At 40.1% G+C, this 18,183-nt stretch overlaps 1 protein-coding gene across 1 annotated transcript in view; it reads right to left on the reverse strand.

Moving 5' to 3' along the window:
- Nucleotides 1-382: 382 nt before the first annotated feature.
- Nucleotides 383-18,183, reverse strand: part of pleca (plectin a) — a 38,748-nt gene continuing 20,947 nt past the window's right edge. The window contains exons 25-34 of the mRNA XM_053334854.1: nt 17,687-17,844; nt 17,110-17,288; nt 16,884-17,022; nt 16,337-16,693; nt 15,992-16,075; nt 15,800-15,904; nt 15,458-15,556; nt 8,755-12,102; nt 1,438-8,427; nt 383-1,337 (exon numbers count right to left, since the gene is read on the reverse strand). Of these exons, the coding sequence (XP_053190829.1) occupies nt 2,284-8,427; nt 8,755-12,102; nt 15,458-15,556; nt 15,800-15,904; nt 15,992-16,075; nt 16,337-16,693; nt 16,884-17,022; nt 17,110-17,288; nt 17,687-17,844 (10,613 nt within the window). The 3' untranslated portion in view covers nt 383-1,337; nt 1,438-2,283. The remainder of the gene's footprint in view (nt 1,338-1,437; nt 8,428-8,754; nt 12,103-15,457; nt 15,557-15,799; nt 15,905-15,991; nt 16,076-16,336; nt 16,694-16,883; nt 17,023-17,109; nt 17,289-17,686; nt 17,845-18,183) is intronic.

Below are 18,183 nucleotides of genomic sequence, written 5' to 3' on the forward strand. Positions count from 1 at the left end.
CCAAGAGGGTTATTTTTCAAAGTCTGGGCATGACACATATGCTCACCAAATTTGATATATCTAGGTGAAACCTAGTGTGGGGGCTTCAACTTTTTGTGGGGGACGCTATGGAACCATTTTACCACAAGACCCATAAAACATATGTTTCACCACTTCTGACACAAGTTTATGAATTTTCAAGCACCTTTAGAAACTCAAAAATGTGATTGTTTTGGATAAATAATCATTCTTTGCACTACAATAGGTCCTAAAAATATGAAAAACATTGTAATAATCTATTATATGATGATAGATTATATGGTTATATTATATAATCTAAAAATATTTTCTTCAGATTTACAGCCGTGACTTAAAATTAATAAGCACAAAAGAAGTATTTCATTTTCATGTTTATTTACATAGCGTAAGGTGTTGCAATAAAATTCCTTGTCACCATATTATAAATACACCATTTTAAACAAGGCTTGATAACCCTCATTAAAATACATCCTTCAAACCCTTTGCAAGTAATAATAATAATAAAACAAATGGTTTTAAGGATACAACTATTTCATTTTTGCACCTTTTAAATGTTAGTAAATCATGCAAAGCAGAAATATAGAGTACGAAAATAAAATGATATATAGATTGAATGTGTTGCTTTACAAAGGAGAATTAACATCAAAACAAAAATCTGTGTTGGAAAATAGAAATACTGAGTCTGGTGGCAAAGCTTAAAGATCTTTCTCAAACAAATGTTAATAAATGGCTTTCAGCAATAGTGCTCTGTGTAATCATCAATATACAGTACAGTACATATGTATGTTACTTGTCTGTGAGGGGAAAAAACAAACAAATAATGCAAATATTAGTTATTAAACATTCAAACCATACATTTTAGCCCTGTGTGACTATCATATGATATCAACTGACACATTTATGACATAAACTGCTATTATTTTAAAGTTAGATTGTAATACAGTTGGACTGTAAAAAAGGCTTACCTGATAGCACATTAATCATTCAGAGTTATGAGTAGCATTGCTCTTTCAGTCATGCATCAGTCGGTTTACAGTATAATTACTGCACCATCTAATAATATCAACATCCTCTCAAAGTGTTAAACAGTATTTTGCAGGCACTTACAAAGCATGGTATAGGCCTTTAAATGAGTTCAAGATTAGTCTCAAAATGGTCCACTGTTAAAATAATCTGATGAAATATTGTAGGAGCAAGTGTGTTTCTGTACTCTTGCATAAAATCATTTATTACAGTAAAGGTCATTGTCCAAATTAGTGCCATGGGTCTCTGGAAGACATCTGAATAAAGCTGGATCTGGAGAGGAGTGAAGACAATATCTGAAACAGATTTTTTAAAAGACATTACAAAAGGGTATTAGACTCAAGGACGCTAAATGACAAAAACATACCAAGAAATGTAAATCTTTTCTTTACATACCTTGTAAAGTATCCAGAAAGACAGGGACTTTATTTGTGTTATAGTCTTGAGGTTGCATGTGAAAAGTCCAGAATCATCAGATGGTGTTTATCGTCATATTTAGCAACATAATCCTTCCATTTCTGGGAGCTTGCGAATTGCAGTTCATTTTACAAGGTTAACATGTTGTGGTAACTCCAAATTTAATGACAGGCAATTGGGAATGGAGCAGAGTTCAGTAATTGGTAATTGGAGTATTGTGCGGCAGTGTAGCCCAGGAGAGAAAAAGATCTTGAAGCTTGGCATTCTTAAAGCAGACACTGTTAGACTCCTTATTCTGCTCTGCAGAGTGGCATTTTTCTTTCTTTAGCTATTTCTTTTTCAATATTCAGAAATATACACATGCACAGAAAAGTTTGTTTGTACATCCAATTTGGTTGTGTTTAACAATCAAGCTAACAGTCTTGAACACTTTCGGTTATAGTGTTACACAAACAATATTGAAAGTAAATAAAATCTTGTTTGTGGAACAGTAAATGCTTATGATTTCAGACTTTAAAAACAAAAAATATAATGTACACTTGAAAGGTTTGTGATAGTTATTGGAAATAATAAACAGATCTTGAGTACTGCTTACAATACAAGAATCAGAAAGTCTGATAAGACAGAATACACATAACTAAAAGTGAAATATACAAAAAACAAAATTATTCAACTTGTATAAAATTAAATACTAAAACAACCACATGCAGAGCAGAAAAATGGTAGTCTATATTCAACTTAGAATTAGGCATCTGGTGAGCACTGTGGCTTTGTAGTATATCCTTCCCTTACGAATTAATTCCTCAACTTTGTCAGCTGAACTCATCAGTATCTGCGGCCATAGCTTGGTGAACTGTAGGAAGAGGAGGAGAAGGTTGTTGTGAAACTTGATCCTGTGGCATCAAAGCTGCCTCTTCTGGAGCCTGACCTGGAACCAGTCCTGGAGCCAGACCGTGACCCAGTAGCAGAGCCAGACCCACTGATGCTATAGGGACTGTAAAGGCCTTTGCTTGATTGAGATGATGCTTCCAGTAGTCGCAGACCAGTCCCTTCCTCTATCATGCTTCTATCCAGAGCATCCTTGTAAGAGATTTTAAGCTTGGTTTTAGGACATGTGAGGTATTTTGAGTATGCACTAACATCTCGTAGCTTCTGTGCTGTGCGTGCATCTAAGGTGCCCTTCTTCACAGCGTCATCTATCGCAACTCTGTTGGTAACATCTGGTTCAATTAAACCACCTGTAAGATACTGGACCTCAAGGAATCGCTGTCCGGCCTCATAGTACAGCCAACCTTTCTTTAGAGCTTGGGCTGCTGACATTTTGGTTTTGGTTCTAGGATCCTCAAATCCATTATAAGCCTTCTGGGCAAGACTGATGCGGTCCACCATGATTTTATCCACAAGCCCTTTGGTCATTGCATCTGCAACAATGAATTTCTCTCCAGTATTTGGGTCGATGATGCCTCCTGTGCAGGCCTGAGCTTCCAGCAACCTTTGACCTGTTATGTTGTCCACAAGGTTTCTGTGTATGGCCTCTGTGACAGACACCTTCTCCAGTGTTTCTGTGTCTAAGATTCCAGCCACGGGGCAAGTTTCCTCTGTTGGGTCGCTCCATGTGGTTGCTGGTGTTTTGATACTAGGCACTGGACTCATGTTGTAAGAGGAAGAAGAACCAAAGGAGGATGACCGTGATCTGACACCACTCATGTTTCCAGACAGCATGTCTGCAAACTCTGTGATGGACAGAGTTCCTGCTCGGTACTGATCCAGAGCTGACTTGTCAATCAGGCCCCTTGTAATTGCATCATCAATGTCATACTGCCGACCAGACCTTCTGTCAATGATCATAGATTTCACAACTCCATCAGATGAAGTGATGGTAATTTCCTCCCATTCACACTCCTGCTCTGCCAGCTCTAAATAGGTCTGGTGGTCAATTAGCCCTTTCTGATATGCCTCATACACAGACATCTCTTTGCCCGTCTCTGGATCAACAATGACGACCCTACGCTTGCGAACAGATGACTTGGATGATGTCTTCCTCTCCCGCTTCTTTTCTTTCAGCAGCAGAAGAGCAAAGCCGGTTTCTGGGTCTATCATACACCTCTCCATTAGCTGTAGGTAGGTGAGGTTTTCTTCAGTGTTGGGGTCAAAGAAACCTTTTGTGTCATCAGATGGGTCAGTCAGGATTTCATTCATTTCCTCATCAAAGAGGCCACGTGAATATGCAGTTTCAACTGGCAAGCGGTGGCTCCCCTGTGGGTCAATGATTCCACCTGTAGCAATTTGAGCCTCTAACAGGCGAATGCCATGGTCTTTCAGAATAAGGCCCTTTTTCATTGCCTGAAATAGTGAGATGACCTTGCCTGAATATGGGTCCTTGTAGCCAGTGACAGCTCGCTCAGCAGAGAGGAGTTTGTCTTTAAACTCTGGGCCAACAACTGCCATCTTGACAGCTTCTGTGACATTTAGTTTCAGGTTTTTAATTGGGTCAATGACATATCCTGTGGCGGCTTGAGCCTCCAGGAGCTCAAAGGCAGTACCTGGTCTGATCATGTTCTTCTTCATTGCTTGGTAAATAGACAGTCGGTCTTTGCTAGATTCTACATACACGCCAGCAATGCAGCTGGTACCCTCAAGGTATTTCTTAACATCTCTGCTGACCTCCTCCACTGTAATGATGCCCTCAGTGAGTTCGTTGTATGTCTTTTGGCTGATGATCTGAGAACGAAGCAGCTCTTCCACAGTGATTTGCTTTCTGAGACCCTTGAAGAGAAGTTTTCTGTCTGCAAGTGAAAGTAGCCGCAAACCACTTTCTTTATCAACCCTGCATCTTTTCAGTAGCTGAGAATAGGACTGTTTCTCGTCTGTTGTTGGATCACTGTAACCTTGAACATCCCCAGTAGGTTCAGATATTCTGTCAATTGTCTCCTTATTGATGTATCCACGCTGCATGGCAACATCCATGGGAAGGCGGAAGTAGTATTCAGGATCAACTAATCCTCCAGTAGCATTCTGGGCTTCCAAAAGCCTTAGGGCATAATCCTCCGGAATCAGGCCTTTTTTCATTGCCTGGAAGAGAGAGATTACTTTTCCACTGTATGGATCTTTGTAACCTGTAACTGCTCTCTCAGCAGAGAGAAGTTTGTCATGAATTTCAGGCCCCACAAGCCCCTTGCGGACAGCTTCATCAACTGTTAGAAGTTCATCTTTAACTGGATCAATCATGAATCCTGTTGCTGCTTGGGCCTCGAGAAGATTCAAAGCAATTTCAGGCTTTATCTGTCCATTCTTCATTGCTTGATATATACTGATCTTTGGAGGACTGTCTGACATTATTCCAGCGATGCAACCAGTACCAAAGAGATACTGTTTTACTGATGGCATTTCCATTACTTCACGAATAGACATTTTTTCTTGTTTCAAGAGGTTGTATGTGTGCAAGTCAATGATTCTAGCACTGTAAAGCTCCTCAATAGTAATTCGCCTTCTGATTACATCACATGACATGCCTTGCTCAGACTTTAGAGTCTCTCTTTGTTCAATAATTTCAATGATGATGACTAGCATTCTTTCCTTTGTGATTTGTCCCAAGCGGTACTGCTCCATGAGGCGGTGCCTCTCCTCTTCTGGAAGCATATTAGAGTTCATGACTTCCCAAATGGTCATACTCTTCCCTGCAAAACTCTTATGTGGGATCTCAATTTGAGCGTTCGCTAAATCTGTTTGGGCTTGCTCCTCTGTGTATTGATAGGACTTTTCAGCAGGAGCAGGAGTTTCAACCTTTGACAGAGGCAGATAGCACAGACCAGAGTTGGGATCTCTTACACATTTCTCTAGCAATTGCTTGTAAGTGACACTTTCATTGGTGCTGGGATTGGTGAAGCCTTTAATGTCCCCTGATGGTTCATTGAAGGACTTGGCCATTTGTTTGCTGAAATAGCCACGTTGAATGGCCACATCATTGGGAACACGATGGCTGCTGACTGGATCAATGATCCCTCCTGTAGTAAACTGAGCTTCCAGGACAGGAATGGCTTGCTCCCTCAGAACAAGCTCTTTCTTCATAGCCTGGAATAGAGAAATCTTATTGCCTGTATATGGATCTTTGTATCCTGTCACTGCTTTTTCAGCCAAGAGAAGTTTCTCATGAAGCTCTGGGCCAACAATGCCAACCTTCACAGCGTCATCTACAGAGTATTTCAGGTTTTTAACTGGATCAGTTATGAAACCAGTTCCAGCTTGGGCCTCAAGTAGTGCAATCCCAGTGTTTTGTTGCAAAAAGTTGTTTTTCATTGCTTTATATATGCACAACTTCTCATTTGACTCTTCCATTGTGATTCCATCAATGCGGTCTGTGCCTTGCAAATACTTCCTGACCTTATCAGTTTGACCAATTTCTTTAGGTGTCTTTTTACCCTGTTGGAGTTGGTCAAATGTAGCTTTATCAATGATGTTGGAATCAAGTAAAGAGCTGGCAGTGACTGGTGCCCTAATGCCTTCAAAACAGGCATCTTCCTTTGTTTTGGACTCTTTTTCATCAACCATTGTTATGACAATTGTTATCAACCTTTCAACTGTCACCTGCCCCATTCTGTACTGGCGAATCAACTCTATTCTTTGCTCTTCAGTGATGTATTCAGAGTGTATGATTTCCCAAATAGTGACTTTTCTTCCTCTGAAAGGCCCATACTCCAACTCCATAGTGGCCTGGTTCAATGCCTGTTTGGTTTTAGCCTCTGTAATCTGTTGGTCATCTTTTGGCTTTGAGGCCTTCTTTGAGAGAGGAAGCAATGGTAATCCAGTTTCTTTGTCTGTGATGCATTTTTTCATGAGCTGTGCATAGGTTGCATCCTCTTGTGAGTTAGGATCATAAAACACCTTTGTTTCATCAGTGTTCTTGTTCAAGGTCTTGCTGATTTCCTCATCAAAATATCCACGTTTGCAGGCAACCTCATGTGGGATGCGATAGCTTTTATTGGGGTCAATAATTCCACCTGTTGAGAGTTGTGCTTCAAGCAGACGGATGCCATGGTCCTTCTTTATCAGGCCTTTGTTCATGGCTTCAAACAGAGATACCTTTTTTGCTGTATATGGATCTTTGTAGCCACTGACAGCTCTCTCTGCAGACAGAAGTCGCTCATGGAGTTCTGGGCCCACAAGACCCGACTTGACAGCTTCATCAACAGGGATCCTCTCATTTTTGACAGGATCAATTATAAATCCAGTTGCTGCTTGAGCTTCAAGCAGGTTAACCACAGTCTCTGGTGACAGTAATTCTTTCTTCATAGCTTGGTAGAAAGGCATTTTCTCCTTGGTTGGTTCATTTAACAGCCCAGCAATGCTCGGTGTTCCTTGTAGTGCCTTCTTCACAGGCTCCATCTCAGAGATCTCTTTAACTGTTGTCTTGCCATTACTCAATTTGTTGAACAAGTCTTTGTTTATAACTTTAGACTCTAAAAGTTCATTGGCAGATACTGTAGCCCTCAAACCATTGAACACATTTTCATTGTTCTTCTCCTTGTCCTCCACAACAGTGATGACTATTTTGATAATCTTTTCCACTGTGATCTTTCCTGTCTTGTACTGACGAATCAATTCTCTTCTTTGCTCCTCAGTGAAATACTCTGAGTTTATGACTTCCCATATGGTGACAGTTTTTCCTTTGAACTTTCCAAAAGGCACATCAACATTTGATTTACTGAACACTTCTCTTGTCTCTTTATCTGTGTATGTTCTTTCACTCTGAGCAGCTGGTACTGGTAATATGAGTAGGCCTGACTCTGCATCCTTGGTGCATCGCTCCAGTAACTGTTTGTAAGTGAGTTGCTCCTGAGTGCTGGGGTCAATGAATAATTTGCAATCATCACTGGGATCAGAGAGATTCTTATTCATGTCTGCATCAAAGAGACCCTGCTTGTAGGCTGTCTGCAGTGGTACTCTATGACTATTGATAGGGTCAATGATGCCACCAGTTGCAAGCTGTACATCTAGGAATTTGGTGGCCTGCTCCCTTTCAATAAGTCCCTTTTTCATGGCCTCATAAAGAGAGATTTTGGCTCCAGTATAGGGATCTTTGAAGCCAGTGGCTGCTCGCTCTGCAGAGAGCATCTTGTCATGGAGTTCAGGGCCAATTAATTCATCCTTAACAGCCTCATCTACAGAAACTAGTTTATTTTTCACTGGATCTACAATGTAACCAGAAGCTGCTTGAGCTTCCAGGAGCATTGTGGCAGTGTTCGGGGAAATCTTGTTCTCCTTCATTGCCTGATAAACACTCATTTTCTCTTTGGATGGAGTCAAGACACCTCCAACACTGTTCTGACCCTTAAGACATGATTTAATTTTATCAGTCTTTCCGAGGTCTTGCACAGAAGCTTTGCCCTTTTTCAGTTTGTCAAACTCCTTTTTGGTCAGGACACCAATGTCAAGGAGCCTTTCAGCAGGAACTTTCTCTCTTATTCCATCAAACGCTAAGGCTGATTCCCCATCTTTCTTCACTCCATCAGTTTCAACAGAGCCATTGTAAACCTTGTCAGTCTGGACCTCAATTTCCTTTGTTTTGGATGTGCCCTGTTTTGATGCAACCTCAAGAATCTGAAGCTTCTCTCTGAGCTTTTTATTTTCCTCTCCCAAGATTTTTTCTTGTTCATTCCGTTTCTTTTCCAGCACCTCCATTTCTTTTTGCTTGTTTGTCATCTCTGCTTCAGCCTCCTTTTGTTTCTTCAAAGCTTCATCCATTATGGCCTGAAGTTTCTTCTTCTCCTCTTCCATTAGCTTCCGCTGACGCTCTTGTTCATCTTTGAGAGCTTTGGCCTTGTTCACTTCATCCTCAAACTGTTTCTCAAGCTTCTTTTTCTCATCTTCAACAGCCTTTTCTCTTTTCAACAATAGTTCCTTCTCTGTGAGGAATGACTGCTGAAGAATGGCCTTCTGTTGCTCAATTTGTTCTTGTTGGGTATGTGCCATCTATTTAGAAAAAAAGAAAGAAAGTAGTAAAATGTTAACAAAACATCACGCAACAATTGAATGTCAATTGAATGAATGAATGTATAAATATATCATCATCAAACCTAAATTATATATTATATATAATAGTGACCATTTTTACTATGCAGTATTGTGATTTGACATTCATATAAATTGCTGAGAATGTTACAGTATGGCTCTGCAATTTACATGTAATGTTTCATGTGCTTCAACAAATACTGTAGTTAGTGTGTTTGACAGGGTTATGTTAATTACAAGGGTTGTAAAAACTACATTGTTTGACAATGTTATTTCATGTTACAATACCTCTTTAGATTTTTTCTGAAGTTCCTCTGCCTCTTTTTTCAGTTTCTCCCTCTCTTTTTCAAGGTCAGTGATGGCTTTCTTTAAGTCATCCGCTTCTCTGGTGCTCTGTAGTCTCTGAGTCTCCAACTTTTGCACAACAATTTCTGTAGTTTGTTTCTCTGTGCTTTGAAGACGAACTTTTGCCTCATCAGCTTGTTTCTTGAATTTCTTTGCTTCCTCTTCAGCTTTCGCCTGAGCATCACTGAGCTCTTTCACCCTTAATTTCAGTTTCTCAGCTTCAGCAGACACTTCAAGCTGCCTCTTTCGCTCAGCCTCTAATGATTTTTGGAAGCCCTCTGTCTCCTTATCAAGTTGTTGCTGTATCTGTTGTTTGTCCTCAAGTAGTTTTTTAGACTTTTCTTGTGCTTGGTTCTTCTGTTTCTGGAGCTCTTTTGCCTCAGCTTTCAGATTTGTTGCCTCCTGGATGGCTTGCATTTTCTCCTTAAGCATTTTCTCTGCAAGTGCCCTCTGTTCAGCCAAGTCAGACTCAGCAATCTGTCTCTGTCTGGCTGTTTCCTCAGCCTCCACACTGAGTTTGGCAGCCTCCTCTGCCAGGCTCTTCATTTTCTCAGCTTCTTCTGCAAGTAACTTCTGTGTATTGTCTTTGTCTTTCTTCATGAGACGCTGGTTTTCATTCTCAATTTTGAGCTTCAGTTTCAGGAGCTCATCCATTTGGATCTTAACTTTGGACAGCTCATCAGCCACCTGTGCCTTTTGCTTGACAGCATCATTTACTTCACCCTTCACTCGCTGAAGCTCCTCATCTAACACAGTTTTCTGATTGTCAGTTTCATCCAGTTGCAGTTTAACCATCTTAAGTTCCTTCTCAACCTGAGACTTCTGTTTAAGAGCTTGTTCAGCTTCTTTTTTGTGCTTGGCCATCTCTGCATCAGCCTGTTGTTTCTGCTTTAGAGCTGCTGCCTCAGCTGCTGCTCGCTTGGAAGCCTCCTCTTCTGCTTCTTTCTTCAGTCTCTCTGCATCTTTTTGTGCTTGGGCCTGTTTTGCAGCTTCATCCTCTGCAGCCTTTTTCTGTTTTTCAGCCTCCTCAGCTTTTTGACGAAGCAGGGCAGCCTCTTTCTCTGCTTTCTCTTTGGCTTTTTCAGCTGCTTGTGCAAGTTTCTTGGCATTTTCAAACTCATCTTTGAGATTTTTCTGAGCGAGAATGTCTTCTTTATTTTTACTGAGAACATCTTGGGCTTTTTGTTCTGCAGCACTGCATTTCTGTGCTGCTTCTTTTGCCAGAATAGCCTGCTTCTCTGCATCTTTCTCAGCCTTGTCTTTGTGTTTATTTGCTTCAGCAGCTTTCTTTTTCAGGCGGTCAACTTCCTCCTGAGCAGCTTTGCATTGTCGAGCTGCCTCTTCTTCTGCCGCTGTAATCCTCTTCACCTTCTCCTCAGCTTCTTTCCTTTTCTTCTCTTCCTCTGCAGCAAGTTTTTTCAGTTTATCTGCTTCTTCCTCTGCTTTGAGTTTGCTCTTTTGTGTCTCCTCAGCAACACCCTTCAGCTTCTTTAATTCTATCTCCAAACCTGATTTGTCTTTTGATGCTTTCTCAAAGTTGATCTTAATGATACGAATTTCTTCTTCAACAACTTTCTTTTGCTTTATAGTTTCTTCCACAATAGTTTTTTGTCTCTCTAACTCAGAATTAGAAGAGCTCTGCAGGTGTGTGATTTTCTCTGCTATGTCTTTCTTATGCTGAGCAGCCTGATCCTCCAGCAGCTTCCTCTGATAAGCTTCGTCCTCAGCTTGTCTTTTGAGTCTGTCATTCTCTGCTTCTTTAGCTTTCAGGGCAATCTCTGCTTCAGTTTTCAGACGAGTTGCCTCATTGATGGCAGCCAGTTTTTCCTTGAGAATTTTTTCAGCTTCAGCTCTTTGACGAGCTGCTTCTTCCTCTGCGATCTGTCTCTGCTTCTTCGCCTCTTCGGCAACTGATCTCAGCCTGGTGGCTTCCTCAGCAAGTTGTTTCATTTTCAAAACTTCAGATTCAAGAAGCTGCTTGCTCTTCTCAGTGGTTGACAGTGTCTCCTTTTCTGCTTGAATCTTCATATGCAGAAGATTGTCCATTTCACTTCTGACTTTAGCCAGCTCATCTTCCAGTTGTTTTCTCTGGCTTTCTGCAGCATTCACTTCATTTTTTAGACGCTGGAGCTCATTATCCAGCAGCCCCCTCTGTTGTTCAGCATGTTCAAAGTCAGCCTTTAAGCGTATGCATTCTTGTTCTGCAGAGAGCTTTTGATGGGCTACTTGTTCTGCAAATTTCCTTTGTTTTTCCAACTCCTTCTCTGCATTCTCCTTCTGTTTAAGTGCAGCTTCTTCAGCCTTAGCCCTTTTCTTGGCATCTCGCTCTGCCTCAACTTTCTGCCTCTCTGCTTCCTCTTGAGCCTGGCTCTTCTTTTGAGCTTCCTCCTCAGCTTGTAGCCTCAAGCGGAGAGCCTCATTGGCTTTCTGTCTCCATGTTTCAAGCTCCATCTCTGCTTGCTCCCTGGCTTTGCTAGCTTCCTCTTGTTGTTTCCTAAGTTTTTCAGCTTCCTCCTGCAACTGAAGGACAGTGCCCTGCTCTTTCTTGAGAGATTCCTCGAGTTTTGTTGTCTTTTCACTGAATAACACAGATTTACTTTGCAGCTGTGTAGCGGCACTCTTCTGTGCTACCTCCTCGACTACCTTAATCTGTCTCAGTTTCTCCTCCTCGGCCTGTTTCATGCGCCTCTCTGCCTCTTCAGCTTGCATTTTGAATTTCTGAAGGTCATCCAGTGCTTTCTGCTTTTGTTTGGAAGCCTCTTTTTCGGTCTCAGATTTACGTTTCAGCTCTTCTTCTGCATTTTTCTTTTTCTGAGTCTCTTCTGCCACCTGCTTGCGAAGCCTTTCTGCCTCATCCTGAGCAGCTTTCCGGAGTTTCTCAGCATCAGTAGCCTTGTCTCTGAGTTGCTGTAATTCAGCCTCAGCTGTGGTCTTCTGTTTTATTGTTGTCTCCAACTGAACTCTAATTATGTGGATTTCTTCCTCGATCTTGGTGCGGCTGATAAATGCCTCTTCCAGCTGCTGATGCTTGGACTTGATCTCCTGTTCTGACAGACTCTTCAGATGGTCCAGTTCCTGTTGTATGTTTTGCTTCTGTTTCTCAGAATCCACTGCGACATCTTGCCTCTTGGTGGCCTCTTCTTTCATCTTCAGCTTTAGCTCCTGAGCTTCTTGTTCAGCTTTGGCCACAGATTTAGCATGGGCCTCAGCCAGCTGCTTTTGTTTATCTAACTCGGCCTGTATCTCTGCTATCCTTTTCTTCTCCTCTTCTTTTAGTTTTTCAGAAGCTTTCTGTATTAGTAGAGGTAAAGATGGGGTAAAAGGAAATTGAGAAAATGTTAGAACTGTTAAAAACAAATCTTCACTATCAAAGTAGTTACAAAACATGTAGGTACACTGACATGTTTTAAATACTTGTGAATAGGTTACAACTATAGTTATCACTTCTTTTATCTAGAAGGAAAAATACTATATTGGGAAATTCATGTCATGTTTATTTAATGTATGGCACACAGAATGACACTTCACAACACAACACCACACTACACTTTGCTTCCATGCAGTTTAGGTAATTTAATTGCTTAATATTCTATTGTTCTTAATCTGTGTAATAAACCCTAGCACAATAACTTAAATTGTAAAATTGTAAAACTGTATGTATATAAAAAAGAACTATTAGTAATTATATTTTCAAGGTGTAGAAAGTATATTGCTGCGCCTATATTTCATCAGAAAGATATTCATACTTAAATGTCATATTTGATGTTGATATGATGTGATGTTGTATACTTCAGTCATCGTTCAACACTCTTTGGATACAGTTGCGTCTATTCTCAGTCTTTACATTCTCAAAGTAAAGCAGCTTTCGAGAAATGTGTAAAGTAATTGAGAAGAAAGGCAGGGAACAAATAATTAGCAGTATGCCAATAATAAGTGCTGTGGGAAAGATACCAAAGGCCTTAAGAAAGTTAAGAAAGTTAAGAAACAACAGAATAATTTGAATTAAATGATTAAAATGGAATTGCAGCGCAGCAAATCAGAATTCAGAGTATACCGTCACTATGAATAATAGCATAGTGATGCAGCAAACACAGCATGATTTCATGTTGCACAGAACAATAAATAAGCTTGGATTAAACCTGCAGTGCAGAACTTTTACATATAAATGAATGTCCGTTACATTCCAGTCTTTATCAGACGAGTTCATACAATGTTGATTAAGCCTATATCACTGCCAGGTAAATCTCTCTGTATTTCATGGTATATTTTAAAATCTTTTATCAGTGGCAACTCCTGCGTTGGCCGGCTGTGTAGCAAATGTGAAGTTAGCCCTCTTCTAATTTAAGTGGGATAAAACTATTTAATTGTGTGGCTCTTTCCAATTTCCAATCTTTTCCAAACTTTATCAGACCAGTTGGATAGCAGAGGTTATAGCCGCAACAGTAGTGACAGAATCGGCTGTGGTGGAGACCATGATGTAAGCACATGTTGACAGTGTTTTTGTAATTACTCTCACTGTCAGAACGGGTAGAAAAAAAGTCCTGCACTCCAGCTTTAAAGTGTAAGCAACAAAGCAGAAATCCAAGATCAAGTTACATCAATTCTGATAACATGAAGAGATGAGCTTTTTGTTAATTGTACAGGTGATTGATACCTAAAAGGAAGGTTCAGAATTTTCGAAATCCTCCATAATTGTCTCTAAATAAGCTCTGGTTTGGGTATTAAAAGCTGATAAGATTAGTTAGTTTATTGATTAGTTGACTATTTTGATAAAGGAATAATTGTTTCAGTGATTGTTCAAAGAAAAATGAAAAGATGTCAAATAATCTCTAATCTCAGTTTCTCTACCAAAAAGATTTGACGTATTTCTTATTGTAACACGAATATATTTTGGTTTTGGACTTTTGGTTGAAGAAAATTAGACGCCTTCAACTCATAAACTGAATGAGAATATTGTCAAAAATGCCAATAAATCACAAAGCACATTAAAGCAAAAAAGGCTAATAGGAAGTGTGCTGACTGATCTCATTCAGAGATATAAAAATTCTAAATAAACATAGAAGGGGTTCAATTATGAAAGGTCTCCAAAAATTCCTGAACCTTCCCTTCACTACAGACAAGGGTCTGATGTAGAGAGGAATGACATGAGAGCGTCTTCTTTTAAATACCTGGTGCTTTGGGGTTAATTCATCTCTTAAGCGTGTGATTAATATTCATCATGACAAAGCACTGGCAAGCAGTTCAAAAGGATCAAACACAATACAAAGTTAGAAAAGAAGAAAGGGGAAAAAGTAAAGCCGTAATTTAAAAAATAATATATCTGAGAAGGCAGGTAACCAAGCTGAAGCCTTCAAATCACAAGTGTGAGTGATTTCAAGAGGGAATAAAGAAGCACATATCCAAGGAGGGTTGAATTGAGAGCAACTAGATTTCTTGGTTGTAGTTACTCAAAGATGTTTCACTTCTCATCCAAGGGGCTTCTTCCGTTTTAACTGACTGGTGGAAAGTCCCATGTATTTAACCTCAAGGTCATTGATACCACTTCATTAGGGCCCCTGACTGTTGAAATGACGTGTCGTTAGAGTCAATGGAGTCACCTGAGGCCAAGTGTAAATGACAGTTGTTGGAGTTGACCTGGCTGTTATAAAGAAAGTCATCAGAGTCGTTGGAGTCACCTGATACTAAGTGTTAACGACAGTTGGAGATGTCATATGAGGTCAAATGTGAATGGTTGTTGAGGCCATATTCCAAACCAAATCAGGCATTGAAGGTGTGTTTATGTGTGTGTGTGTGTGTGTGTGTGTGTGTGTGGGGGGGGGGCAATTTATTTTTGCTCTAGAACATTTCTCCAAAACTTGATTTTGGATCAACCTTATTTAACTACCTTAATGCACTATCTATAAAATTAATGGGAGGACTGGATGTTTTTCGCAGCAATGCCTTTGGTCTGAATATGGCCTAAGTCTCCTGGGAAAGGACAGCAATATAAACAGGGGAAACGTGGTGTCACATACCTTCCACCTTGTTGAGATATGTTTTCTCTACTTTGACGTAAATAGCTTCATTAACTCCTCTTTCAAACCATCTGTCCTCCCTATCCAAAATATGTACGTTGTCCTCAAAAGGGTGTCCTTTATCTTTCAGGTGTCACTCTAAAACCAAGAAGTCCAGTTACACTTGATTCAACCCTCCTTGGATAACCATGACCTGGATGACTGAGAATCTTTACAGACGAAGAACCAAATTAAAACTGTTGGACAAGCAGTTGAAAAGTTGGAGAATGTGACTGAATTTGGGGCTGATGCCCCGCAGCCATATCAGAGTCATGTGCACAGACTATGTGACATGATTTGACTAAATACACAGTGTAGGGGGAATGAGAGACATATGCTGTAGTGGGGATGTGATGTGCTGCAACACTAAGATGAAACTGTTTGCTTCTCTAATTTGCGCTGTCCTATTATGCTAAACAGATTTGGACCCTAAGTAATAGAATCCACCATCTGGAGTGCCAACATTTTAGACGTATTTAATGACAAATGATTTCCCATACATAAATCACGTAATAGGTAGGGGGTGGTGTTGTTTGTGTTAGTGGGGCTTTGGGTTTTTAACAGAAGCCTGCTGCTGCTGAGTGTGTAATTACCTCACTATCCTCCAGGCGGCGCTGTGTGTCCATGATGAACTTAATATACTGGCTGGTAAGGGTTGTCAGCTCGCTGTAGCGAGTTCTCAGGGTAACATACTGAAAGAAATGCAGCAGCATCAAGTATTTAACAGTCTATTCACTTGATGTCTAACTCTAAATTGTAGTTTTGATATACATTTCCCATACTGTTAACAATACATTTATTTCCTAGAATTATGTATACAATGTTTAAAAACATCCCAGATCCATTACACCAAAACCAGATATGTAGACATCATTTTTTATATTTAATTTGTAACAGAATTAGGTGATATCAATAATACTGTTTGTAAAACTCACCTCTTGAATGATATTATCAGAAACGCACTCCATTTTGGGTTTCTTTAAAGGAGAGGCAATGGGATCCTGGAGGGCTTTGTAGGTCAAAATCTGCAGCTCATAATCCTAAAAAATAAATATGTTAGTCAAGTCAGAAAGTACAGTCATTTGGGTTTTTTTTTGTTTTTTTTAGGAGAAAACATCTGTACATACCTTGACTGAATCAATGTAAGCCTTTGCATTTTTCTCGCAATTTTCAATCTTGTCCTGGTTTTTCTCAATCTCTTCTAGGAGTTTCTGTATGTATAAATAAAAACATCAAGTACTGAAATAGGCTACAGCCTTTAAATCTATTGCAAAGAGAAAAAGCCACAGCTAGTCCCATTATTGTCATTGCCTTAAAGATATTTATTAAAATTAATTTATGGTATTTATAGTCATTGTTTTGCCATGTCATTTTTAGCACACATCCAGTGCATGTGTGTAATCAGTATAGCCACCAGGGGGCAACTCAATGACTTTTCCTCTCTGTACCCCACACAGCCTCCTTTACAATACCTTCTCCTCTGCCAGTTGCTCCTTGAGGGCCTTGTTGTCACCAATGGGCACAGCTTGTATTTTCTCCTGCCTCTCCTTTGCTTCTCCAAGCCAGCGGATAAGCCACTCGTAGCTTTCATGGTAGGATTTCATGTGGCGCCCAAGGAGGTCGAGCTCCCGCTGCCTAAGGTCAATCTGAGCAAACACAGCCTGCCAGCGCTCCAGGAGGCTGTTCACTAGCAGACGGTAATGCTCGAGCTCAGCATCACGCTCACTATGGATCCGTGTCATCTTGTCATTGATAACTGTAGCCCTCTTAAGCTCATCCTGCAGGCGGTCAAATACCACCTGGTTGGCTTCTGCTTCAGCATGCATTTTCTGTCAAAAAGACACAGTGATCACAGAGAGAGAGAAAAGTCACATCACTGGTTAATGCATCCAGGTAATATATTTTTGGAGATGAAAGCAATGCAGCCCAGTATGCCAAATATAAATTTAAAGATGCACACTGAATGCAGATATGAATGAACTGGAAACACCATGACATCCTCTCCAAAAGAGATAATACCTTTAGCTGACTGCGATGGTTCTCCACCTCTTTGTCATCAGCTGGCACTTTGCTGACATCTCGCAGACGAGTCTCATAAGTCTTCAGTGTGTCTTCTGCATCTTTAGTGTTTCTGATCACTACATCAATGGTTTTCAGCCTGGAAACAAGGGGTATATACTTCATAAAAAGCACAACACCAGTTGGAAATTAAACAGTAAGCATTCTGAGAGTCACAAAGCCTCACTTGTCCAGGTAGACTGAGGAGAGGCCATAGACATGGTCCATCTTCTTCACTGTGACGTCCAGTTCGGAGTGCAGCATTGGGGCGGAGCTGGACTGCTGAGGAGATGCCAGGACCTCCTCTGCCTTCTCAGAGATAGAGTTCAAGTCTTTTTTCAAACCCTCCAACTCTGACTGGACTTTCTGTTAAACAGAAAAAAGAAAGATATTTTAGTGAAAAAATTATTTAGTACCACAAGGACTTAGCCAATAACATCCACATATCCACACATACCGCATCAAAATCAATGTTGAAGAGATATCAAACACATATCATAACTTTACAAGCATAGAACAACTTACATTATACACATTATTATTAAGAAAATAAATACTGTTGCATGTTAGAACTGTTCAGTTTAATCCAGGTTATTCTGTATACTTCTGCATCTAAATTTGTGCTCCTGTTTTTCAGAGCTGCATCGATTAGGTCTTACATTACATAAAATGTAATATTTGGACTGTTGTTCAGACAAAAAAAAATGTAATGATGCCATTGCAGGTCTTATTTTTATCTCAGGTCTTATTTTCCATGATGTTACCATTTGCTCTGCAGTCTTCAGTGCACAGGCTTTGAGAGGCTCCTTGTCCACAGGCTGGCGAAGGCGTGTCACTGTTCGATTCTCGCAACTCTCCAGTCTCAGACGAAGATCTTTGATCTTGGTCAGGTAAGTCCTGCACACAGTCTCGTCTTGCTCACCTGGTTGGAACATGAAAAGTTATGAGATGTATTATGTTGCGGCAGAGAATGTCACTTCTGGATACGAAAGCAGGTTGTTAGTTTAAGTTAAGTTTTGCTTTGGATTTAGAATAAAGCTGATAGTATTTGCACACAAGAAAAACCTACTTTGACCAAACAAACCACAGCACAATCCTAAAAGTAATGTTTTAATGTAATGCATTTTGGTACAAGGTATTCAGATGGAATCCTAAAATCCAAAACATATATATATATCACTAAATAATTTGGTAAAATGAATCTATTTATTTACTATTTATAATCAGGTTCATATTGCAGGAATAACATGCTTGATTGGTT

This window comes from Scomber japonicus, chromosome 15 (assembly GCF_027409825.1).
Source record: "Scomber japonicus isolate fScoJap1 chromosome 15, fScoJap1.pri, whole genome shotgun sequence".
In the NCBI taxonomy this organism is placed as follows: Eukaryota; Metazoa; Chordata; class Actinopteri; order Scombriformes; family Scombridae; genus Scomber; species Scomber japonicus.